Source organism: Corythoichthys intestinalis, chromosome 18 (genome assembly GCF_030265065.1).
Source record: "Corythoichthys intestinalis isolate RoL2023-P3 chromosome 18, ASM3026506v1, whole genome shotgun sequence".
NCBI lineage: Eukaryota > Metazoa > Chordata > Actinopteri > Syngnathiformes > Syngnathidae > Corythoichthys > Corythoichthys intestinalis.
The window spans coordinates 46,617,004-46,644,337 of record NC_080412.1 but is presented as its reverse complement, the minus strand read 5'-3'; the positions used below and the strand labels follow the sequence as shown (position 1 = coordinate 46,644,337).

General features: G+C 40.9%; 1 protein-coding gene and 1 long non-coding RNA gene across 5 annotated transcripts in view; one reads left to right on the top strand and one right to left on the bottom strand.

Moving 5' to 3' along the window:
- Nucleotides 1–27,334, bottom strand: part of LOC130906121 (seizure protein 6 homolog) — a 227,229-nt gene that overhangs the window by 60,980 nt on the left and 138,915 nt on the right. For all 3 annotated transcript variants that reach the window (XM_057820079.1, XM_057820080.1, XM_057820081.1), the window contains exon 4: nucleotides 4,203–4,395. In XM_057820079.1, coding sequence (XP_057676062.1) covers nucleotides 4,203–4,395 — 193 coding nt within the window. The remainder of the gene's footprint in view (nucleotides 1–4,202; nucleotides 4,396–27,334) is intronic.
- LOC130906124 (uncharacterized) lies at nucleotides 1,592–25,422 on the top strand. Of its 2 annotated transcripts, none has more exons than XR_009061225.1 (4): nucleotides 1,592–1,805; nucleotides 1,901–2,113; nucleotides 17,866–17,970; nucleotides 25,154–25,422. It is a non-coding gene; the product is annotated as an uncharacterized LOC130906124 (long non-coding RNA). The 2 variants fall into 2 exon arrangements; XR_009061224.1 differs by lacking the exon at nucleotides 25,154–25,422 and adding an exon at nucleotides 19,999–20,927.

The following is a 27,334-nucleotide window of genomic DNA, read 5'->3' as shown; positions in this document are numbered from 1 at the left end:
AGAAAATACCAGCCGTGTCGAGTCGACTCTCTGCTCTGTTGATTTGTCATCCAAGACTTGGGGTGCGTTCAGGTTCGAGAATAGCGCACGTACTTCTGACTCCAAGCTGTTTGTCCCTGCTCATTCAATTAGACAATGCTTTCCAAAGTTTGGTAACGTTTCTGTGTTTACTACACCTGATGCTAGCCTCGTTCCCATCTCCCACTGTCAGCCAGCAATAATTCTGCTTCCATCTTGAGGACGGCAGACGCTTTGAAGGTGACGTGAATTGTCGGAAAACGAGCCAACCTAATGCAGCCCCTCGAGAGATGCGATGGAAGTGATTGTGATTGGCTGAGGGTTAGAGTCATGTGTCGTGGTAAGCCAATCAGAGCCGGCTTTTCAGCGCTAATAAATATATCGTTACTGTCACTCGCTCACGTAACGTTAGCCCTTCGGAGGGCTAGGTTTCTATTGATTATGACCACTGTGTCTTACATACAGGCTTTATTTAATCTGTAAAAACACACAGCGCTGTAGAGTGATGAGGGTGTAAAATTAAAACATAATGAAGCTAACGGTCAGTTTTAGCTCAGTAGTCATTGCTGAATAAAACACCAAGTAGCACTGGTTCCTGATGTGCTCCAACACAGCAGGTATCATACATTTATTTTGAACACTGCAAAAACTCAAAATCCTACCAGTACTTACAGTTTAGACCAGGGGTGGGCAAACCGGTCCTCAAGGGCCGCAGTGGGTCCTGGTCTTTGTTCCAACTGACCCAGCACTGATAGTATAACCAATGAGGTTTCAGCAGAAATGAGGAGCACCTGACTGCAATCGACTGATTGCACTTGTAAAACAGCAGATTGGTGAAAATGTGTCCTCTTAATGGGTTGCAACAAAAACTCGCACCCACTGCGGCCCTTTGTGGAATAGTTTGCCCGCCCCTGGTTTAGACTAACTTAAAACTTAACTAGAACTTAAAAATAGCCTGACACAAATGGAAATTCAATTGAAACACGTGGGAAAAACACGTAGGTTTCAAGTGATGTGTGTTATGAAGCGTAATTACATTTTTAGGTAAGAAATATGTTTGTTTTTTTTTTGTTTGTTTTTATAAGATCTAGAAGTTTTATGAGAGAAAGCAGTGAATTTTTTTTCCTAGTAACATCTGAGATGCAATTGTTGGCTGTTTTCAACAATGTACATTGAAAATAAAGACATTGATTGACTGAAACTGGTTCAGTATTGGATTCAATGTCTTGTTTTCTCATGTATATTTATAAATGCTCCTTGCCCCCCCCCCCTAAAAATGTTTTATGCGATTATTCGATTATTCGATAGAATTTTCCGTCGATTACTCGATTTCTAAAATATTCGATAGCTGCAGCTCTAGGTAAAATAACAGTTAGACGGTACCTCCTTCACAGTGTGAGCGTGTCTTAAGCGGTAAATCTATAAATCAGGGGTCCCCGAACTATTCCACATCGGGTCGCAAAGGGTGCAGGAATTCTTTCCAACAAAACAGGACGACATTCATCCAAGGTGTCCTACAAGTGTAATCAGTTGATTGTAGTCAGGTGCTGCTTGTTTTAGCGGAAACCTCATTGTTAAACAGTCTGTGCTCGACCGGTAGGAACAAAAAACCAAAACCAAGAGAGGCCCTTGAAGACTGGTGTGGGCACCGTTGCTATAAACAAATTGTTGGTTCTATTCGTATTTTAGGGATTTACTGTGTTACACCTCTTTGCTTGTATTGTTTGTTTGGAGTCTGTTGTGGGTGGTTGATATATCCAAGATTGCGCCCTGGAAGGCAAATGGAGGTAGGAGGAAATTAAGCAGAAATGTATTTTATTGTTGTTGTTGGATTATGTTTTAATTGGACACCACTCTTACATTTTGTGTATTTTTTTTCTAGTTTTCACAGTGTCAGCAAAAATGAAAGCGTGACGAATAAAGAAACACCCAGCGAGGCTCTCAGCGTGTCGAATCGTTCCAAGTGGGGTGGCACAGTGAAAACACGATGGCAACTAGCGAAAATTCCCAAGCTGGGCTGACGCCATTCTACCTGAAATTCATTGACCGACCTGCTACCGCCCGCTGACTCCGCTTGCAAAGACATCTTGCTCAGGTATGATTAGGGCCGTGCACTGAAGGTAAACTACAATGCTTAAATGACACTTAGAGGAGTTACACTCACCCGATCTTAAACAGTGGTATGAAAAAGTATCTGAATCTTTTGGAATTTCTTACATTTCTGCATGAAATTGCCATCAAATGTGATCTGATCTTTGTCTAAATCACACAGATGAAAAAACTGCTTTAACTAAACCATCCAAACATATATAGGTTTTCATATTTCAATGCTTGGGGGAAATTGGGGGAAAATAAATAAGTGAACCATCACATTTAATATTTTATGGCCCTCCCCCCCCCCACACACTTTGGCAGAGATAACTTCAACCAGATGCTTCCTGTAGCTGCAGATCAGTCTGGCTGATCAATCAGGACTAGTCTTGGCCCATTCTTCTCTACAAAACTGCAGTAGTTCAGTCAGATTCGTGGCATGACTGGCATGAATCGCTGTCTTTAGGTCATGCCACAGCATCTCAATGGGGTTCAAGTCTGGACTTTACTTAGCCACTCCAGAATGTGTATTTTGCTCTTCTGAAGTTGATTTACTTCTGTGTTTTGGATCATTGTCTTGTTGCAGCATCATTCCTCTTTTTAGCTTCAACTTTCTGACAGACAGCCACAGGTTTTCCTGCAAAACATCCTGATAAACTTTTGAATTCATTCATCCAATAATGATTGCAAACTGTCCAGGCCCTGAGGCAGCAAAACAGACCCAAATCATGATTCTCCCTCCACCATGCTTCACACTGGGGATGAGGTGTTGATGTTGGTGAGCTGTTCCATTTTTCCTCCACACAGGACGTTGTGTGTTACTCCCAAACAATTCAACTTTGGTTTCATCAGTCCACAAAATATTTTGCCAAAACGTCTGTGGAGTGTCCAAATGCCTTTTTGGGAACATTAAACGAGCAACAATGTCTTTTTGTTTTTTGGGCCATAGTTTTTAATATAGTTGATGTGTGCATAGAGATATTGGACTGTGTCAGTGATTTCTGTAAGTCTAGAGGACACTGTAGGGTTCTTTTTTACCTGAGTATCCTGCGCTGAACTCTTGGTGTCATCTTTGATGGACGGCCACTCCTTGGGTGGAAAGCAACAGTGCCACACTCTCTCCATTTGTGACAACTTCTCTGACTGTCGATTGGTGAACATCCAGACTTTTAGAGATGGTTTTGTATCCTTTCCCAGATTTATACAAATCAACAATCCTTGATCGCAGGTCTTGAGACAGCTCTTTTGACCGAGCCATGATGCTCATCAGACAGTGCTTCTCATCAAGACATTTCTTACCAGGTGTGTGTTTTATAGTGGGAAGGCTCGCTTTAAACCACTCAGCAGTGATTGGGCACAAACCTGACTTAAAATGTTTGGTAAAAATTGATTTTAGTTGCTCTTTAAGTCTCCTTATGCAGAGGGTTCACTTATTCCCCCCCCCCCCCCCCCCAATCCGTCATTGTTTGCATGCTATCCTCATTAAAATATGAAAAATTATACATTTTTATGTGCTTTTAGTTAAAGCAGACACTGTATTTTCATCTGTGTGATTTTGACAAAGATCAGATTACATTTGATGGTGATTTTATGCAGAACTGTGAGAAATTCCAAAAGGTTCAGATACTTTTTCATACCACTGTAGTGGAACAGAAGCGCTGTGAATGCTCGTGTTATATTGAAGTCAAAAGGTGACTGTTGTTTCATATGTTTATGCAAGTATTACATGGGACATTTCTATTCATAAATAGGAAAGCATTGAAGCTCTATATCTATTAATGCCTACAGTGCTCATTTATGGCATCATGAGTGTCACTGTTTATGCTCAAATTCCCTTTGAACGTCCATACTCTTTGAATGCTTGATATTGTGGTGAAAGATGACAACAGCTTCAAAATGAAAATGTGCATTCTACCATGTTCTTGTTGGCTTTGGCTACACGTGTCTTCTTGTATTATTTTGCGATGGTATGCTCACAATGAGTTCTGCCGGTGCTACTAATGCCCTAAAAAGATGAAAATGAGCGAGTCTGGTTCATGTTAGCATTTGGCCAATTCATCATAGACATATTAGATCAGGAATCATCATCTCACCTTGGTAATGAAGCTGAATGACTCCCGAGTGGTGCTGTTGGTCGCTACGGAAACGAATGGAGATCTGATTGCTCCGACTGCGTAGCACAAGACCACGTATTAAAACTGACTCGTTGGCGAGAACAAAGGATTCCCGGCCACCCGTGTCCTCCAGGGTCACGCGCTGTCCCTCCGACATACTTGCATTCACCACCTGAAATAAAACCACAGAACATATACACATTGTTCCATTATATCTATTGCAATATGCTAAACCATTTCAAGTCCATCTTTGTTTTCTGGTCAATGAAGTGAAAAACACACAGCCGTAAAGTCCCAAACGTCCGTGACGTCAAATTTTGAAAGACAACAGTGCCATCTAGCACGCCGCATGCTCTGAAAACCGATGGTGTCATTGGGAGATGTGTTATGCCGCTGAGCTGAAAATGTGTTGCCTGCCAAGTGATATGTGAGTGAGGCGGTTTGAAAGAGCCGAGACGGTGGGCAATGTGAGCACACCGCACCGGAGCGGCAACAACAAAATGAATGCGCTCGCCTTGACAAACTATCACTCTAGCCGACAATAAGCGCAGGGAGGCTAATGGACTCTTGGCGACTGAGTTTGGAGGTGACCTCTTCTGGAATTATCCGTGAGGTCAGACACTGATTGATTTGATTTTTATCGCAGCTCACCATGACACCGCTGCGCTCAGCTGCTCGTCTTCAAACCTTCAGACAAGGACAACATTCAATGCACTTTATTTTTCGTTCCTCACAAAAGAACCTCAAACTGTCTCAGTGACTTCAAAGGACATCATCTCAAATCAGATTTTCCCATTAAAATGAATGGAATTGCTATTAATCAGTTGTATGGCCTTAAAGGGAAAATGTCTTTTTGCTAACATGCTAATCAATAATCAGACATACATGCTTCTATTGTTTTAGTTCATAATAAAATGAAGATACTAAAACCATAGTCAGGGCCGGCCCAGCCTATACGCAGACTATGCAGCTGCTTAGGGCCCCTGACCAGTAGGGGGGCCCCCAATCTGGCAATTGTTTTATTTTTATTCTATTTTGTTTACTACAGTTTGCTTTATTTGACTTTTGTGAGCTTTGATACTTGATTACAAGCTTTAAAAAAATAAAAATTCTTAACTTTTCTTTCCACTTTTAGAAAAAGGTTTGGTGCTATCTACTGTAACTACTGACAATCATTTGGGGAGAGAAGTTTGAAGTATGCAGTGCAACAAAATCTGATTAATATACAAAATATGGACGTATGGGTTGGATTGCATGTATGGGTTTCACAGTACACTGTGACGAAATGGTGGGCCAAAAATATGTGCCCTTTTGCGTTATTTTGCTTAGGGACCCCAAATGGCCTGGGGCGGCCCTGACCATAGTGTTATCAACAATAAAATACATCTAAAATGTGAATGCATGAGAAAGAATGTTTGGCCAGACAAAACAGCCCCTTATGTGCAAGAAATAAGTTACTAAGGCTATGTTCATACCGCAAAACTTAATGCAATTCTGATTTTTTTGGTCATACAGTGCTGGGCAAAAATTCTGTCAGATAATGCTCAATTTCTCACATAAAATGATTGCAATTACAAATGCTTTGGTAGTAATATCTTCATTTATTTTGCTTGCTAGGAAAAAAAACACAAAGATAATTTTTAATCATTTTACGCAAACCCCCAAAAATGGCCCGGATAAAAGTATTGGCACCCTTTGAAAAATCATGTGATGCTTCTCCAATTTGTGTATTTAACAACACCTGTTACTTACCTGTGACACATAACAGGTGGTGGCAATAACTAAATCGCACTTGCAGCCAGTTAAATTGGATTAAAGTTGACTCCAACTCTGTCCTGTGGCCTTGTGTGTACCACATTGAGCATAGAGAAAAGAAAAAAGACCAAAGAACTGCCTGAGGACTTCAAAAGCAAAATTGTGAGGAAGCATGGGCAAATCTAAAAGTCCATCTCCAAAGACTTGAATGTTCCTGTGTCTACCGTGCGCAGTGTCATCAATAAGTGTAAAGCCCACGGGACTGTGGACGGAAAAGAAAAATTGACGCTAGATTTCAATGAAAGATTGTGGGGATGGTGGATAAAGAACCTTGACTAACACCCAAACAAGTTCAAGCTGTCCCGCAGTCCAAGGGTACAACAGTGTCAACCCGTACTATGCATTGGTGTCTGAATAAAAAGGGACTCTATGGCAGGATACCCAGGAAGACCCCACTTCTGACCCAGAGACATAAAAAAGCCAGACTGGAGTTTGCCAAAACTTACCTGAGAAAGCCAAAAGTTTTGGAAGAATGTTCTCTGGTCAGATGAGACAAAAGTAGAGCTTTTTGGGAAAAGGCATCAACATAGAGTTTAAAGGAAAAAAAAAAAAAACGAGGCCTGGACATGTACTTTCTTCAGCATGGGGACACTAATAGTAGCCTTTGTTACTATGGTCCCAGCTCTCTGTAGGTCCCCCCGTGTGCTTCTTGGATTTTTGCTTACCGTTCTTGTTATCATTTTGACTCCACGGAGTGAGGAGGGAGTTGAAAGTCAGTGTTGCCCAACGACAGCCCCAAAACATCAATGCTCTAGAGCAGGGGTCCCCAACCTTTTTTGCTCCACGGACCAGTGTTATTTGGGTCTTTTTTTTTCATGGACCGGTGTTCTGACAAATTTTGCAACCCATCAAAAATTGCAACGATGCGGTTCTGCGCATGCGCGTAACGTTAACCATAGCCGCAAAATGCGCAAATGCAGCGATTCCAAAGTAAACACTACAAACTTTCTTGAAAGAAAGGAATATTAACTTACGTTTGGTCATGGAAGGACTTGTAGAAAAGTTCTCCTCCGATACAACCTGCCATGTAAGCTGCACCCAACAACTGCACACCGCTCTCACCATTAACGACTTCGCCTTGTCGTTAAACATTAATTAAGAAGCCCGCTTCACAAAGATACGATGTTGGAAATTGTAGCAAGGTTTTCAACGCTCTTGTCGCGATGTCAGGATATTCCAGAATGACTTTAATCCAGAACCTCGGTAGAGTTGTTGTCTCAAATGTACGTTTAATAAGGTCGCCGTCATTTGCGATCTCTTCAAGTTGATCTTCCTGTTGCACAGACATGCTCGAATCACTCGGTTTATTCACAAACGGGTCACGAATCCACTCCTTCGCAGTTCGTGGGTCTTCTAGGTTGTAGGCTCGTCAGGTGCCCTTTTCGCCGTAAAAATATCCTTTTCGCCATAAAAATATCTCCAAAGATGTCTGTTTTCCAGTTATCTTCGCTCGTGTGGGGACTAATTATTTCCGGGAACAAATGTGCTGCGCCCGCGGCCTAGTAATACGTTATTATCGAGGACAAGCGCACATAGATATATTATATACACAAACAAGATGTACTGCTAGCAGTCCAATCAATGGATTTCTATGACGACATTGTAATCTATCACGTAGTATTATATCTAGAGTAGACAGGGATATTGGTGTGTTAAGCTGGGGCACAGGGTTAATTTGGCCAGAATGCGGTCGTTATTAAATTATTATTTCTGTGCGGCCCGGTCGCAAATGCGCCACGGACCGGTACCGGTCCACGGCCCGGCAGATGCGGACCCCTGCTCTAGAGGAGATCTGCATGGAGGAATGGGCCAAAATACCAGCAACAGTGTGAAGAGTTACAGAAAACGTTTGGCCTCCGTTATTGCCAACAAAGGGTACATAACAAAGTACTGAGATGAACTTTTGGTATTGACCAAATACTTATCTTCCACCATGATTTCTTTAAAAATCAAACAATGTGATTTTCTGTTGTTTTTTTTTTTTTCCCCCCAGATTCTGTCTCTCATGGTTGACGTTTACCCATGTTGACAATTACAGGCCTCTCTAATAGACTGTACTCACATGACGTCACAACCACGCCTCCGCGCCATGTTGTCCGTCTACTTGTCGTGTTGACGCATTACCGCTACGTAAATTCCTCCTATTATGGCGTGTTTTTCTGCTCGTTAACGTTAATAATCAAAATGGTGAAGGCGTGTGTGGCGGTTGGTTGCAATAACAGAGAAGATAGACGGAGAGACTTGAAGTTCTACCGTATTCCGAGAGACCCGGAGAGGAGAGCGAGATGGACTGCTGCAAGTCGACGAGAAAACTGGGCTCCAAACGATTACCACTGATTATGTAGTAGTCATTTTATTTCTGGTAAGATGCATTTAATATACATTTAGAGGGTTTTGGGCTGACAACCACAATTAAGATCATTGCGAGGCTAATCGCCGACAACATACAGTTTCAAATTCAAGATGCTTATTTCTTCCACCATCATTACATTTTGAATAATATTTAGCTGGTACCAAGTGAAAGAAGCTGGCCTCGTCTACGGATCATCAGTTAAACAGGTGTGTCCAAACCTTTTGCAAAGGGGGCCTGGATTTGGTGTGGTAAAAATGTGGGGGGCTACCTTGGCTGATTTACATAGAACAATATATTTAAACAAATGTTAGCAAGCCCTTCTGTGTGTCACATTTGCTTTATTTTTTTTTTAACAGTCTCGTCTTTGTGGCGTTCTCTTTCGACACTCGGGCTCTTGCGAAATACTGCTGCTGTGAAATGAAACTAGCTTCAAGTTGCTATAATTTCTTGCTGCGTATCTTCCCTGTAATGGTGTCGTACATGTTAGCGTGTCTCGTTCGGTAATATTATCGCGTCACATCGAACTCTTTGAAAACAGCGACTGTCTCTTTGCAAATGATGCAGACACAGTTGTTGCGTGTTTTATTGAAGAAATAGTCCACTATCCACCTATCCTTGAAGCGTCGGCCATCGCAGTCAACTTTTTTTTTTTTTTTTGATTGTCGCCATTTTAGAAATCACACAGGGTAATGTTGCTTAGAGTGCTGCTCTTAATGTTTTTCAAAGTTTCGTGAAAATAGGTCGAGTTTCTGTGGAAAAGATAGTTGTATATATCAGGGTAGCAGATGTCAGGCAGAGAGGGCAAAGACAGCGGATCGAAAAATATCGATTTAGGCATCAAATATGGATCGGGCGAATGGATAGACTGAAGCTTTTCCACATAACGACTTTTATGCAACGCATCCAATGAGTTTACAGCGTCTGAAAGCACCGGGGCTTCCATGAATTGCACTATAAATTGCACAACAAATTGAAACCATTGAGAATACGGATAAACAAAGACGGACAATATGGCGGCCGGATACAGCGACACGTCATTCTGTGACGTTGGTGAGTAGGGTCTATATTTTCAAGTGGGTGAACTTGCACAATTAGTCGTTGACTAAATACTTATTTGCCCCACTGTATACATATAAATATGAGTTGATGACTTTGACTTGGTCATTTCATTAGTAGCTCACCACATACAATGCTGCTAATCTTTTCAAGGCGCCCCAACACACACAACTCCACTACCCACCAACCCAGGTTTTTTCCTGAAAAAGTAGATTTTGGAGCAAAAAATTGTGAGCACCCCTGCAGTCTTGCAACCAGTCTGCCAGTCCGCCTACTCTCGGGTGACGCTGACAGAAGGTAATCAGTGTCGCCTTCAACGCAGACACGCACAAACTCTTTTGCCCAGTCCAAGACTGACACCCCGCCTCCCATCCGTGGGCGCTAGACGTCCAATCTATTTTGACTGAGAGTTCCCCACAACAAACGATGACCTTATACAAGTATCTCAATAGCAGAGAGAAACTAATTATTATATAGCCATCACTCTGTAGCAACAAGTGACCCCTTTTATTTACAAGTGGCTTGATATCGTTGCATTTACGGTCAATTGTGTCAGACTGCTGTTGCTTCTAATGCGCTTAATAACCTTTAACGTTTGTTATATAAAACACTCTCAAGTGAAATAAGGGTGCACGGGTTAATCCAGTAAAGAGCTATGACAAATTTGGTTTGAGTTTTTCCAATATTTGCCGGCCTTGTGTGGGTTGGGTTGATGGAGATAGACGGGCAGTAAATTGCTCGGCTGCGTGGGAGGATAGGGACAGTCTTAGGTTTGTATGGAAATTCATTTTATAAAGGTTATTGGAATTAATTTTCTGTGTTAATGTGTATGTTTCCTGGCATTTGCAATTCCTCAAACGGCTAATTTACCGCAGGAGTCTTTAGACCATGTGTGAGCTTTGTCTGCCTGCCTCTGGAGAGCCAAGATAAGTCTTGACTGAGTATACTCTTTCTGAAGTGAGTACTTTTTTCCAAGGACCACAGAGGCTCTTACCTGCACAGGCATACCCGAGCGAAGACATTTGATGTCGAAGCTGTGAAGCGTCACATATTTTCTCAGCGCATTTGACAAAATATTCATTGGATTCTTTGAAGTCACAAGTACAAGAAAGACGGTTTCCGTCACCCATACTGATGAGCTGATTAGGAAGGCTGAACTTTTTAGACCGGTGGGTGCATGACACAACCGATGAAAGTAAAGCCACGGACTTCATTTCTTTTCAAAAGAGACGTATTGAAGGCAAGCGTGTAATTCCCAGACTCATTAGCATTCATGTCATTTTTTTTTTCCTTAGGGCAATTCATGTTTCATACTTGTGGCAAGTTTAGATTTCAATTTTTAGAGTTATTGTTTCAAAAATTAAGAGCTATTTCATAATTATTGGTACAATTTCAACAAAGAAGCATAGGCGGAGTTTGACTTTTGGGGCAGGGGGGGGCACAACATGTTGATGAACCCGAAACACAGTTTCAGCAATAAAATTAACTTCCAAGAATAATTATAATAATATGTTGAAAATAAGGTTTTTTTTGTTTCCCATCATTTTTAGGGGAATTCTAAATCAGGCTGCTTAGGACAGCTAAACATTTGGCCAAGATCGTCATCCAGTGAAGATGGTACGCCCGCCAGTGTTAACAGGTGTTCTGTCAAATTTTGCACCCAATCAGAAATTGCAACTTTTTGTTAAATATTGCCCACGAATACAGCGGTTACAAAGTAAACACTACGAAATTTTTTTGAATAGAGGAATATTTACTTACAGTGGGGCAAATAAGTATTTAGCCAACCACCAATTGTGCAAGTTCTCCTACTTGAAAAGATTAGAGAGGCCTATAATTGTCAACATGGGTAAACCTCAACCATGAGAGACAGAATGTGGGGGGGGGGGAACAGAAAATCACATTGTTTGATTGTGATGGGGGAAAATATTATGTGATGTCTTAACATTAGCACATTATGCCTTTGTGATGAATGATTGCCTCTGTGACCTAGATTGTAACAACTTCTCCTTGTTTCCACTTCAACGCCTGTTATTGTTTTTCACCTTGGGTTCCATAGTTAGGAGGGAATCTCACGAGATAACTTGTTTTGCAACCATAATATTTCCCGCGGGGATAGAACATCTGGTACCAGGACGGCACAACTTGTTGACCATGTGAGAAGCCCTTTTTCAAGGGGCTGAACCAAAAGTAGCTTTAATATTTGTCATTTGGGCAAGGCGTGCGCCTCCTGGGGGCGGGGGTTGGCCGTCCCCGCCCGCACGGGGCGCGTTCCTACAAGAACCGGACATTTCCGGGCGACCCGTGAAGTCCGCTGGAGGATCACATACGGATCGCTCGGCTTTGTTCCTTCGCCGCTTTACCGGAGCGTTGGCTCCCCGCTCATTTGTCACGGTAAGCGATTTTTATTGCTAAGGAACATCTTGTTGTGCTGTAACGGTAGCGCGGGGATTCTGGGATTGACAAGCTAGATCTAGCGTCATCGTTACCACTTGTTATGCTTGTTTTGATGTTTTTTTTGCTTGCTCTTGTGGGATTGTAGTCAATAAATCTCATTTATTCTGCATTTTCTAATCAATGAACATCGTATATTTCGCAAAAGTGTGCCTGTTGCTGACTCACTGCGAACCCGTAAATTTCGGAAAACGGATTGTTAAAGAATTTATTTCCAAATTAGAGTGGAAAATAAGTATTTGGTCACCTACAAACAAGATTTCTGGCTGTCAAAGAGGTCTAACTTCTTCTAACGAGGCTCCACTCGTTACCTGTATTAATGGCACCTGTTTTAACTCATTATCGGTATAAAATACACCTGTCCACAACCTCAGTCAGTCACACTCCAAGCTCCACGATGGCCAAGACCAAAGAGCTGTCGAAGGACACCGGAGACAAAATTGTAGACCTGCACCGGGCTGGGAAGACTGAATCTGCAATAGGTAAAACGCTCGGTGTAAAAAAATCAACTGTGGGAGCAATTATTAGAAAATGGAAGACATACAAGACCACTGATAATCTCCCTCGATCTGGGGCTCCATGCAAGATCTCACCCCATGGCATCAAAATGATAAGAACGGTGAGCAAAAATCCTAGAACTACACGGGGGGACCTAGTAACCCTGACCTACAGAGAGCTGGGACCACAGTAACAAAGACTACTATCAAATACACAATGCGCTGCCAGACGTGTCCCCCTGCTAAAGCCAGTACACGTCCAGGCCCGTCTGCGGTTTGCTAGAGAGCATTTGGATGATCCAGAAGAGGACTGGAAGAATGTTATGGTCAGATGAAACCAAAATAGAACTTTTTGGTAGAAACACAGGTTCTCATATTTGGAGGAGAAAAAATCCTGAATTGCATCCGAAAAACACCATACCCACTGTGAAGCATGGGGGTGGAAAAATCATGCATTGGGGCTGCAAAGGGACTAGGACGACTGATCTGTGTAAAGGAAAAAATGAATGGGGCCATGTATCGAGAGATTTTGAGTGAAAATCTCCTTCCATCAGCAAGGGCATGGAAGATAAGACGTGGCTGGGTCTTTCAGCATGACAATGATCCCAAACACACAGCCAGGGCAACAAAGGAGTGGCTTCATAAGAAGCATTTCAAGGTCCTAGAGTGGCCTAGCCAGTCTCCAGATCTCAACCCCATAGAAAATCTGTGGAGGGAGTTGAAAGTCCGTGTTGCCCAACGACAGCCCCAAAACATCACTGCTCTAGAGGAGTGCATGGAGGAATGGGCGAAAATACCAGCAACAGTGTGTGAAAAGCTTGTGAAGAGTTACAGAAAACGTTTGGCCTCCGTTAGTGCCAACAAAGGGTACATAACAAAGTATTGAAATGAACTTTTGGTATTGACCAAATACTTATTTTCCACCATGATTTGCAAATAAATTATTTCAAAATCAAACAATGTGATTTTCTGTTTGTTTTTTCCCCCCCAGATTCTGTCTCTCCTGGTTGAGGTTTACCCATGTTGACAATTACAGGCCTCTCTAATATTTTCAAGTGGGAGAACTTGCACAATTAGTGGTTAACTAAATACTTATTTGCCCCACTGTACGTTTGATCATGGACGGATTGTCATGGTCATGTAGAAAACTTCTCTTACACATTCTGCCATGTTAGCTACACACAATAACTGCACGCCGCTCTCTCACTGTTTGTCTTTGCCGTGTTGTTAAGCATTAATTTACGCCATATTTTGGTTGACCGTGTATGTTTACGATGTTACTTGTTTATTTAGCACTTTGAGAGTCCAGTTGAATGTAAAAGCGGGCTTATTCACCGCTACAACAGCTTTGGGAGCAAAATTTTATAAGGGTGGAAAATTTGTTGTACAATTAGCATCTTTAGTGGGGCAAACTGAAACTCCGCTCAATATTTGGCCGGTTCACTCTGGCTTTACATGGTCCACATTTTCAATCCTTGGTTCTTGCTCAGTAGTTGTTGTCGCTTTTGAAAGCTTAGGTATGAAAAAAAAAATCACATATATCCATCTTGCCTCTTTGTTCCTCAGGTGGTTTTGGCTGAGCAAAGCAAATGACCGTCTAAGGTGCTAGTTGTTACTTTGTATTTGTGGGTTTCTTGAATAGACAACTTACTGAAAGGGTTGACATTTTTAACTGACAGATCTTACAGAACAGAAGAGGGGCATCATCATCACTTTCCACTAGTGGGCTTTATATCAGCTCTCTCGAGCTTCCGTGTGCTGTGACGAGCAGACGTTACTTATCGAGCATGCAGATACGATTTGCTCATATCATTACAATAGTCACATGATCTGTTCGAAAAATAATTTTCACCCATTATAAAATTTTGTTGTTCATTTCATTCATTTTTGTTGTTTTATTGCTTTAGAACTTTTATAGACAATATTTTACCGGAAATTTTTAAAATTTTGAAATCATATATCGTATAGGAAAGTCAATTACGTGCAATGACACTTTTCGGCCATCCGGTGGGGGCCCGCCCCCCCCCTTAAAATCCACTAATGCAAAGAAGGTAGTCGGTGCTTCAATTTTAAATGCGTGCTTCTTCTCCTCATTTGGTGAGTTCCTCTTTTCATCATGTTGTGCGAAGTCATTTTGGTGATACTAATCTCTCTTTAATCATAGTATCCAATAAGGAAAGAGCCAAGCCATGAACTGTCGGTGGAGCGAGTAAATTGATTGCTTCCACTTTCCTGATGAATTTATTTGCCGTTTTCTCTGGAGGACCTAGACACCCCACGTACCCGCTCATTGATGGTAGCTACCATATATAATACACTGCTGGCCAAAAGTATTGGCACCCCTGCAATTCTGTCACATAATGCTGAATTTCTCAAATGGCAAATGGATTGCCATTACAAATGCTTTGGTAGTAATATCTTCATTTATTTTGCTTGCAACGAAAAAACACAAAAGAGAATGGAAAAAAAAAAATCATTATAATTTTACACAAAACTCCAAAAATGGGCCGGACAAAAGTATTGGCAGCCTCAGCCTAATATTTGGTAGCTCAACCTTTAGTCAAAATAACTGCGAACAACAGAAATCTTCAGACTTCATAATGCCAGGCACATGGTCAAGCAGTCCAGTGCTAGAGGTAGCAAAGCAACCCAAAAATATCAGGGAATCTCTGCCATGTCTGACTGTGGGGACCGTGTTCTTTTCTTTGAAGGCCTCGTTTTTTTTTTTTTCCTGTAAACTCTATGTTGATGCCTTTTCCCCAAAAGCTGTACTTTTTTCTCATATGACCAGAGAACATTCTTTCAAAACGTTTTTGGCTTTCTCAGGTATGTTTTGGCAAACTGCAGCTTGGCTTTTTTTATGTCTCTACCAGGAAAAATCTCATTAACACCCCACACGAATTGGGAGGCCATAGTCGCGAAGTCAGGGGAAAAAAAAAATGTAACCCAACTTCACAAGTTGCTTCAATCTGACGTCTCTCGACAAAATGGCGCTGCCCGTCGAAAAGTAGACAGTCAATAGTAGACTAAAGAAGGCAGTTTACAGTGTATGCTATTTATCTTAGCCGTTTTTCCTCACTATTTGATCGCTTACGAGAAGGCTGGTTTGCCGGAGATCAAAATGTCTTTTGATGGCCAAAATAAGAAACAACTTGATCCGCTATCTCGGAACGCTTTAAAGGGATCCTCTATTTTTAAGACAAGTAATTCTTAAAAGATAAATGTTAGTATGAGTTATAATAATTTGATATTAAAACCCCTCTTAATGTTTTTGTTTTAGTAAAGTTTGTAAAATTATTTTAAGTGATAGGTCGCCATTCTTGTTACGTCGCAGTGCGTGACGTCACCGGGCCCGTTGCCGAAATTCCAGCGTGTCACTCGTTAGCTTTCCCAACATGTCGTCGGTTCTACCCTTCCTATTTGAACCAGATCTGAAAAGTGAGGAGCAGGACAGCACTGCCGGTCGTTCACAAGACAAGCTTCAGGGAAAAATGTGTGCAGCAAATACCTGATAAGACAAAAGTTGGGCAAAACTGGTGATGCGAGAGTGTATGCTGTTGGGAACTCCGGTTTTATTAGCAGATATTCAAGGTAAGGATATTGCGTTTTCAATAGGACTGTGAAACGATTAAAATTTTTAATCGAGTTAATTACAGATTAAAAATTACTTGTAATTAATCGCAATTAATTGCAATTCAAACCATCTATATAATATGCCATATTTTTCTGTAAATTATTGTTGGAATGGAAAGACAAGATGGATATATACATTCAACATACGGTACATAAGGACTGTATTTGTTTATTATAATAATAAATCCACAAGATGGCATTAACATTATGTTGAAGCGATCCATGGGTAGAAAGACTTGTAGTTCTTAATAGAAAAATGTTAGTACAAGTTATAGAAATTTTATATTAAAACCCCTCTTAATGTTTTTGTTTTAATAAGATTTGTAAAATTTTCAATCAAAAATAAACTAGTAGCCCGCCATTGTTGATGTCATTACTTGCACAATGCTCATGGGTGCTGAAGCCTATAAAATCTGTCGCGCCCAAGCGCCAGCAGAGGGCGGCAAAACTCCATAAAACACAATTAACAAGTGAGCGTTTCACTGGACTGTCATTTAAATTTGTCTGAGCGGGGCATCTGCGTTAATTGCGTCAAATATTTTAACGTGATTAATTAAAAAAATTAACGCCCGTTAACGCGATAATTTTGACAGCCCTAGTTTTCAAACTTATCCCAATATAATTATGTAGATTGTTAGCATCCAGAGCTGTCGTGTGCTTTACATACAGTACAGGCCAAAGAGCACACCTTGTGTAATCCATGTCTTGTACATTGTAACGCGTGATAGCTAGGATATGTGTATAAAAGTACCAAAAAGGGGAGAAGCTTCCACCTATGCAAATTTTATTCACAAAAAATATTTCCACCTTGACCACTCTTCACTCGGGAGCTCAGCAGTGCGCAAACACGCGTTCCCTGACGAACTCCAACATTGTTGTAAGGTCCACGTCAGAGTCACTGTCGTCACTGTAGCGTGCCATAGTGCTTTGATTATTTGGTATGATTAGGGGAAAACTCCCACGAAGAATAGTCAACAAAAAAGAGGCACTTTGAAGTGCACGCAACGTTACTCTTGTTTTGGTCACGTGAGGCGGGAGTGTGATAGAGAGGCACAGCCCCTATCTATCGCTCCGCACAGCCTGCCGAGAGCCCCAAGCCGTGTTCGTACTGTTAGCTCCATGTGTTAATAAAGAAACAAAGTTGTCAGCACGTCGTGTGTTCGATACCTTTGTCAACAAAAAGCTCATAACAAGACACTATGCATGATCCGTTTAAGAGACGCTGGGACTGGAGTGCTGTGAGTAGTAGGAGACGAGGGGGAGATGAGCGAGAAGCAAAACTTCGCGGTCGAATGCGGCAGCAGTCCGCTATTTTGTTTTCTTATTGTTGCCACAATAAAGTGCAGAAAGCCATCAACGACTCATCTCCTTACCCCCAATGTTTTTATATTATTATTTTATATGCACGAGAGCTGCCGGATCTGCCAAAATGAACATGAAGTCTGATTTTTTTTTTTTTTTTTTAACAATGTCATCAAATAGACAAAAACATAAAATTATGTGCAAATGCCTGCATCTTCAAATCATGAAAATAATAACAGTCTATATTTTACCAATCTTGTAATCTCGATGGGTCTTGTCTCCATTCCATGTCAGGTAGTCTAGGCACATTGTTTGCGTCTGGCTGTTAGGTCCAACATAAAATTCCAACCTCCTCTTCTTCCTCCAACTCTTCAAAAACTTATATCGAGCGCAAGGGAAGAGATCCATCGCTTATATCGCTGTTTGAATCATTGTTTGAAGGGCTTTGTATGGCGGCAGTATGGAGCCAAGTCAGGCCCCTGAATGAAAACTCACCATTTTGAAAATCTAACATCTCATGTCTCATCAACAGTCTTACCAGTTTTGAGGAGGATCCAACTAACTCCCTAGAAGAGACGGTTCACGGGCGTGCACACCACGCTCATATTTTTCTGTCATTTCCATCTTCATTTCAATGGTAAGCCTCACCTTTTTATTTTTTTCATCCGGCTGCACTAACCTTCAAAATCATCATGTTTCGAGCATGTCGTCAGATGTAGAAACAAATTGCGAGTCAAGTTTTACATCGGCTATCAAAAAGATCGTGTTGCGACGCGATCATGTGTCGAGGTGCCATTGCACTTAATTTTAACAAGAAGAAAAACAAAAAAAATCTACCAATCTATTTTTTTCCCCCCAACACGAGGGGTTGCTGCAGCACCCTCAGCACTCCACTGCCCGCGTCACAACACTGGTTATCATGTAATTCAATTGGCCCTTTTTACATGATGTTTTAACATGATTCAGGCGTGGAAAAAAACCCAACTCCAGTCATATTAATACTCTCTAACAGTCCAGTCTCAATCATTTGTTCATTAATGGACTATTTTGAAGCGCTGAGTCAGAACAACATGCATGTTTGATGCTGATGGAGCGAGTCAAACTGGTGATTACATATTTAATTCAAAGGCCAAAAGACCCATAGCCTATTAAGAGTTGAAAGCTTTCCACTCGAAAGCATGCTGATTGAGGCGCCGGACAAATGGGGAAAGTGTGGCATTAGTATGGAAATGGGAAACAAGAAAAGAACTGAAGAAGAAATTGCATTCACAGTATTGAACACAAAATCTATCCCTACCATCTTCTTGAACGCTGCTGCCTTAAGCCTGTCAGAAAATGGAAACACTCCTCCAATCATGCTTTGTGGCAGAGGGAGAAATTGCCCCTGTCTGGGCTCCTAACCCCTTAAATGCATCAAACTCCCTCAGAATTCATTGCTCTTTTGCCAAGAATGCAGAGTTACTACTAGGAGGGCAACATCCGCGCAAAGATGTAAGGGCCTTGAGACTGTACTGTTAAGCAGGGTATGTGGAATTAGAACAGACAAAAAGCTGATGGTCAAATCAGACAAGCTCAAAAACAGTTTTCAGACAGGAAGAAAGTGGGCGAGCGAGAGAGAGGGAGCGAGTTAGGTGAGAGTTGGGAAAATGCACGGGTAGCGCTGAGTTAAATGGGTGCATCCCCCACGTTTTTGTTTTGGTCAATACAAGTATCAATAAAAAGCCATCCGACACCTCTTGGTGTTTTTATGCACGCCTCCGCCTTCCTGAGGAGGAAATCGGACGAACCGATGGCAACGAGCCAAGTGAATTGCCGGTTCACTCCTCACTACAGCGAGGAGTTGAACACCGCCAATTACGAAGAAGGGCAGAATTGGTAACACGGTGAAAGCGGCATAAAGCCAAAAAAGCGGGCCAGGAATTATTTCAAGGAAAATATGGAGGATGCCGCTGTGTCTACTCTTTGCTAAGCTCGCATACTACGGTAGCACGTCGGCTAAGAACGAACACTTGAAGTGCCGTCACCCACGTGTAATTTTGGAAGACAACGAGCTAGCGGATTGTAAGTCCATACAACTTTCTAACGATTTTTTAAAAAATTGAATTTGCCTATATGTGCGTCGTTATCAATGTGCATTTTTATTTAATAAAATAATAAATAAATTTTATATATATATAATATTTTACTTAATTATTATTAAATTAGGATCATGGAAGCTCCCTCTTGGGGAAAAAATATATATTCTGTAAATACATAATATTATAAAAATATATATGGAAACGGCACTGCCCTGTTTACTGTAATCCATGACTGCACTAATGTTAGTTACTTTGTTATAAAGTATTATTGTGTATATACATATAGTAGTGTGTATATATATAATATATAGTAGTATACTATGAAATTAATACTATATAACTTTTTGATTATACACACTCAGCAGGAAAACTACATAACAGTATTTTCAATTAATTCTACCCACCTAGACGCCACCAACTGTATATAAAAAAAAGTTGTCTGAGAGTTTGAGTGTGTTCGCCATTAGCATTAACCTATTAATAACGTGAATGCTATGCTAACGCTACGAGTTACATTAGTGTGTTATGATCACTGAGCACAGACCTTTTGAAGGCTAAAGCAACATTTCATATTCTCTCTCGCCAAGAAAACCAATTTTACCGTGTGTGTAAGCCTCATGGAGACTGGAGACGACACACTGGTGAGTCGAGTAAGGGGGCGGAGCACGTCAGCAGTGGCACAACCAGACACTGAAGATGGAGGCTAACTTCACATAAAATGTCACACATTGTAAACACGTGACAGAAAATATGGCGCATTTTTGTCTCGTCAGACGAAAACTAGCATGTGCCTCATTATGTTTTAGTCTCCTACAATACGATTTTAGCTCGGCATTTTTTTCCCCCTTGGAAAATTGTTTTATATTTGTGTAAAAATAATCAAATTACAAAAATGATCAATTTTTAAAGAGGTCTCCAATTCTGTGCCGGTTGTATTTGAGTATTTTCAGATGATGGATAGGAAAAAGTAAAAGACGAAAGGAATGTTTAAATGGACGAGGGCGGCTCATGAAGGACACAGGGGGATGCAGCCAGCATAGAGCATTTGGACTGAGCCCCTGAGGGCTCTGTCATCTGTCACCTTCCCTGGGACCTGTCAGTGCGGCCGGCAACAGCTGTCCTGCCTCAATTATGAATCATTGGCCATGTCGGGAGACATCACACCGCCTTAAATTCAGAGCTACTGCAGCCAAATGCCCAGAGGGACAGCTCTCTTGCTCACCTGTCCATTCTCTTACTGGCTTACTGCTGTGTAAATTTTTGCATTTTCTCCCACACTTCTAACCATAATGCTTCAATAGTCCTCACCATCTCCGGGATGCCAGCCAGGCTTCAAATTAAAATTGGAAATTCATTCACCGTCATGTAAATTGGGGAATAAAAAAACAACAACCTTATCCATGTTTTAAAGTTAAGATTAGTTAGTTGTCATTTGAATGGGAGGGACGGAGCCATTTTTTTTTCTCAGACTGCATCAGTGTACTCTCACTTGAAAATGTAACCTGTGTATTTTAGTATAGTGATCCCTAACCACCGGGCCAGGGACTGTTACCGGTCCGTGGCGCATTTGCTACCGGGCCACAGAGAAGTTATCAATAATTTGTTAACGAATCTAATCTAGCATGTACCTCTTGACACATCAATATGCCAGTCTACTCTTTTGACTAATCTGAGTAGAGATTTGTGTAAGTCGCCCTCGAGTGGCTGGGGTGTTTGCACACCGGAAGCAGCCCAGCGTCAGTCAATGTAAACAGTAACGTTAAATGTTTACGGTGTTTGATTTTTTTTTTTTTTTCTTAGCACAAAGTTATCTATATGAACTTTTATTATTACACTGTACTATAACCTATTACATATCAACATTAAGCCAAATAAGTACAACATTTTGAAAAATCATTGAATTCCAGCTAGAGACAAAAAATCTACCGAAAGAAAGCAACATTTGTCCAAAAAGCATGAGTGCCCTCTAGTGGATAAAAGCCATATTGGCCCGAATATAAGATGGCCCTGATTATAAGACGACTCCCTCTTTTTCAAGAGTCAAGTTTGGGGGGGGGGGGGGAAAGACTTTTTGAACACTAAATTAATTTTTATACAGAAAATAATTACAGTACATCTGAAACATGATTATAACAATATATTTGAGAGAAAAAGCATGTTATTTTGACTCATTCAAATCTTTATATCTAAACATTTAAATATGTAAACTATAGTGCAATCACATTCGTAAATGAATGGCTTCTGGTTTTTGAAATGTAAATAAACCAATCTATTGTGATAAAACAACAAAATTGTAATAACTGCATTAACCATTAAAGTGAAGTCTAATTCTAGTCTTGAAACAAATATGAATAAGGAAAAACATTGCAATAAAATAATGCAAACTGGTTAAACTTGAGAGTAGCTGAGATCTGTCATGACAGAACATTGCTTCAATGATATCTGGTGCCATTTAGCGTCGTGAATGGGTATAATGTCTAGACTGCGAATATAAGACGACCCCCACTTTTTCAGTCTTATTTCAATGCAAAAACATAGTCTTATATTCGGGCCAATACGGTAGTTATGATCCTTTTAATTTCATAATAGGAACTTATCTCCAGTTTTCTTTGGTCAATCGGTGCCAAATAAAAACTTCAAAATAGATTAAAATCTGCGCTTTTGAGTCATGTTGAGGGTAGCGCTCTGTTTTTTTCACTTTTTTTTTTTTTTTTTTTTGCTTTTAACCGAGAATTGGGACTGTTTTACCTCCACATCTATAAAGAATTCATGGATTTAAGCATTTATTCACAAGAATTTCAACGTAACAAGCTCTTTGTTGTGATCAGGCGGCGCCACAGTGGCTTGAAGACTAGCAGCACATTTGACATATTTACATAAAATAAATGCTAACTGCCCAGGCTTTAAAAAAATTTTTTTTTTTTTTTTTACTTCTAACCAACAATTGACCGTTTTACGTCAATATATATAAAGAATTCATGGATTTAAGCATTTACTCACAAAAATTTTCAACGGAAAAAGCTCGTTTTCATAAGGCAGCCGCTACATTTGCTTACTGACTAGCATCATAGTTTGCAATATTTACGTAAAATAAATGCTAACTGCACGTTTTTTTTTTTTTTTTTTTTTTTTTTTTGCTTTTAACTATGAATCGACTGTTTTACCTCCATATCTATAAAGAATTCAGGGATTTAAGCATTTATTTACAAGAATTTTTCAACAAAAAATGCTTGTTGTCTGTGATTCCACTCGGTCAGCTTTGACAGCCACGCCAACAATGCAGGCCCCCTATTAATCGGCCCCCCACAATGTGTCCCATCGATATCATTATGAAATCAATGCGCTCTATGTCAAGTACTTCATTTTTTGCGGTGCTTTAAAGCCGCCACATGATTGAACAACACGGCGTGATCATAGAACAGCAAGCTTGAGTCTGTAATGGACAACAGTTTTTTTTTTTTTTTTTTCAATGTACATAGTTATGATTACGTTGTGTTTTGTGAGCAACATTTGAGGTTATGCAGCACCTGTCTCTCTCACTAAGCAGCTTCTTGCCCACGTTTTTCTGGTTTGATAGTTTCCAGCAGAGTTCACTACATTTCAGTTTAATTCTCGTTAACAGTAGAAAACACAAACAGAAGGACACTTCTCTTTTAGCAGCTTCCTACTCAAGTTTTGCAGGTCAGCAACTTCACACAGTTTATGTTGCTGTTATGCCTACTCTGATGCAGGTCGAACTTTCAGTAGCAAAATTAGTGGTGTGTTTCCCATCTCCACAACATTGGCGTCTTTTTAAATTACTAACAGTGGCAGCTGCTGGCCGAAAAGATTTTCTAATATCCCTCGTCTTCAAAGGGGGTGGAGGAGGCGGCATGTTGTCGACATGTATTCCTATCTGGGCTGTGTGAGCATGCGTGTGTTTTTTGGGGCTGGGTCAAGTCATCAGCTTATCAAACGTGTGTTTGAGGTGGTGGGGGGGGGATGGACAGGCACATTCAGCAAGTGAAAACGGGTAAATGTAAGGGGCAGTTTACATGGTGACTCTGCGACACAAAGACGCAATGACTAAGTAGCGGACTCGCCTCGCGTGCATATGGTGTCGGCGAAGACTAAAAATTCCGAATCCTACCTCCAAAGTGGAAGAATCCGATTGCCGGGGTTTGAGGGGAGCTCCTCGGCATGCATATCAAAGGCTCCCACGGCGCGAGACCGCGCCGTAAACGTCAGCACTCATACACGTCACATCGGGCGTGCGCAGTGGTGCTACTAAACATTAAAAACAGCAAATATGGCGGAATGTCTGCTTTAATTTACTGTTTTAATATTTTTAAATTAAATATGTTAAATGTTTCAATTTTTGTACCTTTTTGAACAAAAGAAAAATGCCATTGCTTCGAGTGGGCGGGCATATTTTTTTCCGGGCTGAGGGAGCTTGTTGGGGTCAAAGTGCATCATTCTCTGTCGCCCTGTTAATCTGCACTGCCCCCTAGGGCCTGGCATGAATACTACATCGTTTTCATGCGAAATTGCGACATTGTTCAAATGGAGACTCAAATGCAAATTTGAAATGTTTCGTATTCTTCGAGGATCACCATGTAAACGGCCCCTAAGTTTGAACACAATGAAGATATTTCACTTCATAATGGTAGGGTCAATTGTTTCCTTACAACAAGTGGGAAGACAATCTAAATTACCTGTATAGCTGAAGTCTTTATATAATGCATATAAGGTTGCTTGAGGGTTGGTGGGGACAATTTGAGCATCCTGAAAAGTTGGTAGTGTAATGCCCCTACCATCCATATGCAAACCTACACCCTTGTGACAAGATTAGCCAAAAGTAGTGGAGAAAGAGTAGCATTTCTTCTTCACAAATCTACTCAAGTAAAAAGTATAGCTTACTAATACTATTCTTAGAAGTACGTTTTTCCTCAAAGTTACTCAATTAAATGTAATGGAGTAAATGCAACTGTGTTCCTACCCGCCTCTGGTCATTTGAATGGTTAAACAATGGCCCTGGGAAGGAACGCCGTTGAAAAACAAAGGAATATTAGAAATGCTAGCTTTTGCATTACGTGCAAAGCTAGCGTCAATTAACTTTCCACGGAGGCCAATCAGTTATTGTGAAATCATCTGCCGGGGCTCCGTAATGAACATTTTACAGTGACTCTTAGGAGTCATCGCCCATGCTGGAATGAGCGCTATGTAATCAAACTCATCCCACTATACATGGAAATTAAACGACCCTGCAGCTGTGGGGAGGGGGCGATAAATCAACAGCTTTTGGGCTCGGCAGCTGCGGAGACCTCATTATGATGATGAAACCTACTGACCGATACACTGAAGCATTCACGGAGGCTACCTGCCTCATCGCCCTCCATTTTTACATGCTCATTTCTCCATCACGGGGTGAATAAGCCACCTCCAGGTGGTGTTTTCTGTGCGCCTTGATAAATTCATTTGAAAACACTCATTCCTGCGCGTGCTATGCGAAAACCATTATCTCAATCCAACACGCGCCTTCATACAAATAAGCCACGGCTATTTCCTGTTTTACCGGCTGTCGAAAACAATAACTCCTTACCGACCAGCCAAAACCTGAGCGCTAATGAGAATATGCCAGAGGCTGTGGCTGAATTCCGCAATAAATGGTTTGTTTTGACTCATTCCACATTTTGGCTGGCATACTTATTCACCTGTGACAGAGCTCTTGCACATAGTTAGCACCTTCTTTATTACTTCCAGATCTTGACAGCGTAGCACCGCTTCCTCGTCCGTCTTTGGGTCGTGTCCTGCAGTGCAGCAGCGTTACATCTATTTGTTGTTCTAACATTTATGAGTGATGTCAATGCTTAATGTTCCACGCGAGTTCAACCGAGCTGAAGAGGTCTAGGGAGTATACTAGGTCAAACAAAGCCGTTCCTTCTGTTTGGGAGCGATGCAGTCCCTTCTTGTAAAAGCACAGACACAAGTCTTCAATCTTATTTATGAGATGAGCTTCTTACTTTCCAATAAACTATTTCTTCAATGGCTCTCAAGCCGTGACATTTGAGTTTATTTACGGCGGCGTGCACTTCCAAAGATTTCAATTTTTGCCTGGCGGATTAGTTTTCGTGTTTTCAAGCGTGCATCTTTTTTTTCCCCATGGTGACATGGTGTGTTTGTGAGAGCACAACCTCTGCCAGGCAAAGCCTTCTCCTTTTATGACAGCTTGATGGGTGCAGCGGCAATTAGTGTCACCTGAAAGGCATTCCTCTCAAGATGGCTAGGCCTCATGAAAACTCATCTCCGCAAAGCCCTGACACCCTAAAAAGCTCGTCAAGATCAAACCGGTCTTTATGTCCTGTCTCGTTCCCAAAAGGCACAATATGAAGAAGGCTACGTACCTTCTACTAACCCGTCTGCTTTTGAAACCAACTCACTGAAGCGATTGTTACATCAGTTGCCAGGTCCCGGCTTCTCACGGGCTATACCACTGGTTAGTGGTGTGCTCTACCACGAGATGGGCTATTTTATAATCATGATCAGTGCTTAATTTGTAAATAATAAGGTGCCGTAATGCAAAGTACAGGGGATGATGAGACGGGCACAGGTCCCGGAACATACGCAGACAATGGTGCTGAAAACAACACGCAAATGCCCATTTGCCATGCTGTGGGACTTACAAGCAGGGGGGAAAGTGGCTTGAATTTCTTCTCCTAAAACCAATGAAATGCTGATAAAACTGCTTTTGGCAGTTATTCCTATAAAAAATTCAAACAAAATCATGCTTTTCACTCAAAATTGTTTTTTTTTTCTTCTTTTTTTTTAAATCAATGATTTGCAAAATAACAGTTAACAAAAATGGCAGTGACCTCAACCTTCATCTAGTTTCCCCCCCCAATTTCCTAAATTCAAAACCTAAATTTTAATCATTTAAGAGCATTGGATGTACATTGAAATTGAAGCTAATGTCAATGTTTGTTTTTTGTTTAATTAAAATATACGTCAAACGTTCCTCCAGTACAATAAATGTGTAATTTTATTGTTGCAACGATTAATCGATTACGATTAGAATAAAAAAAGATTCAAATTAAATTTGCTCCTTCGAGTATTCGTTTAATTTAAGTGGCGTTGTAATAGTTTGTTTTGAAAGTGTTTGCATTTAGTTGTATTTATTAGGGTGGATAAACTGCTCTCTAGTGTGCCTCATTTAACAAAGCTGAATCCACTTGCTCCCTGTTAAGACCAACATAAGTTTTTGTTTGAGCTAATGTTATTTTTTAATGCACTCGTAACTTAGTTGATAGGTATATTCAGCCGTTTTTTTTGTAGGAATGTGTCTGACCCATTTGTTAAGAGCAATTAAAAAAAAAAAAAAAAAAGTGAGCATTTTATATCATTTAAGCTAGCGGACTTTTGCTATGAAAGTTAGCCAATTGTGCTTTTATAGTACATAGATCCTCATTTATTTTTTTATACCGTTTGAGGCTTAGCTCGGGTATTTTAATTTTTTATGTTCCTTATTCGATGACTCGATTATTTGAACTATTTCATTGATTATTCGAGTACTGCAGCCCTAGTAAATTTAGTAAATCATCGGCCCAATCTGCAAAATAAAGTCTGCTAGATTAGATGCTATGAATGCTAACGTATTTACACTTCCCTCATCGCAAATCGCTAAACACAACTAAACAAACAGTATCGCCAAACTTAACCGCAAATGCCGACACCAACATACATCAACTGAAAAGCATTCCTCTTAAGATGGCTAGCCCTCATGAAAACTCATCTCCGCAAAGCCCTGACACCCTAAAAAGCTCGTCAAGATCAAGCCGGTCTTTATGCCCAGTCTCGTTCCCAAAAGACACAATATGAAGAAGGCTACCTTCTACTACCCCGTCTACTTTTAAAACAGACTCACGGAAGCGATTGTTACATCTTTTG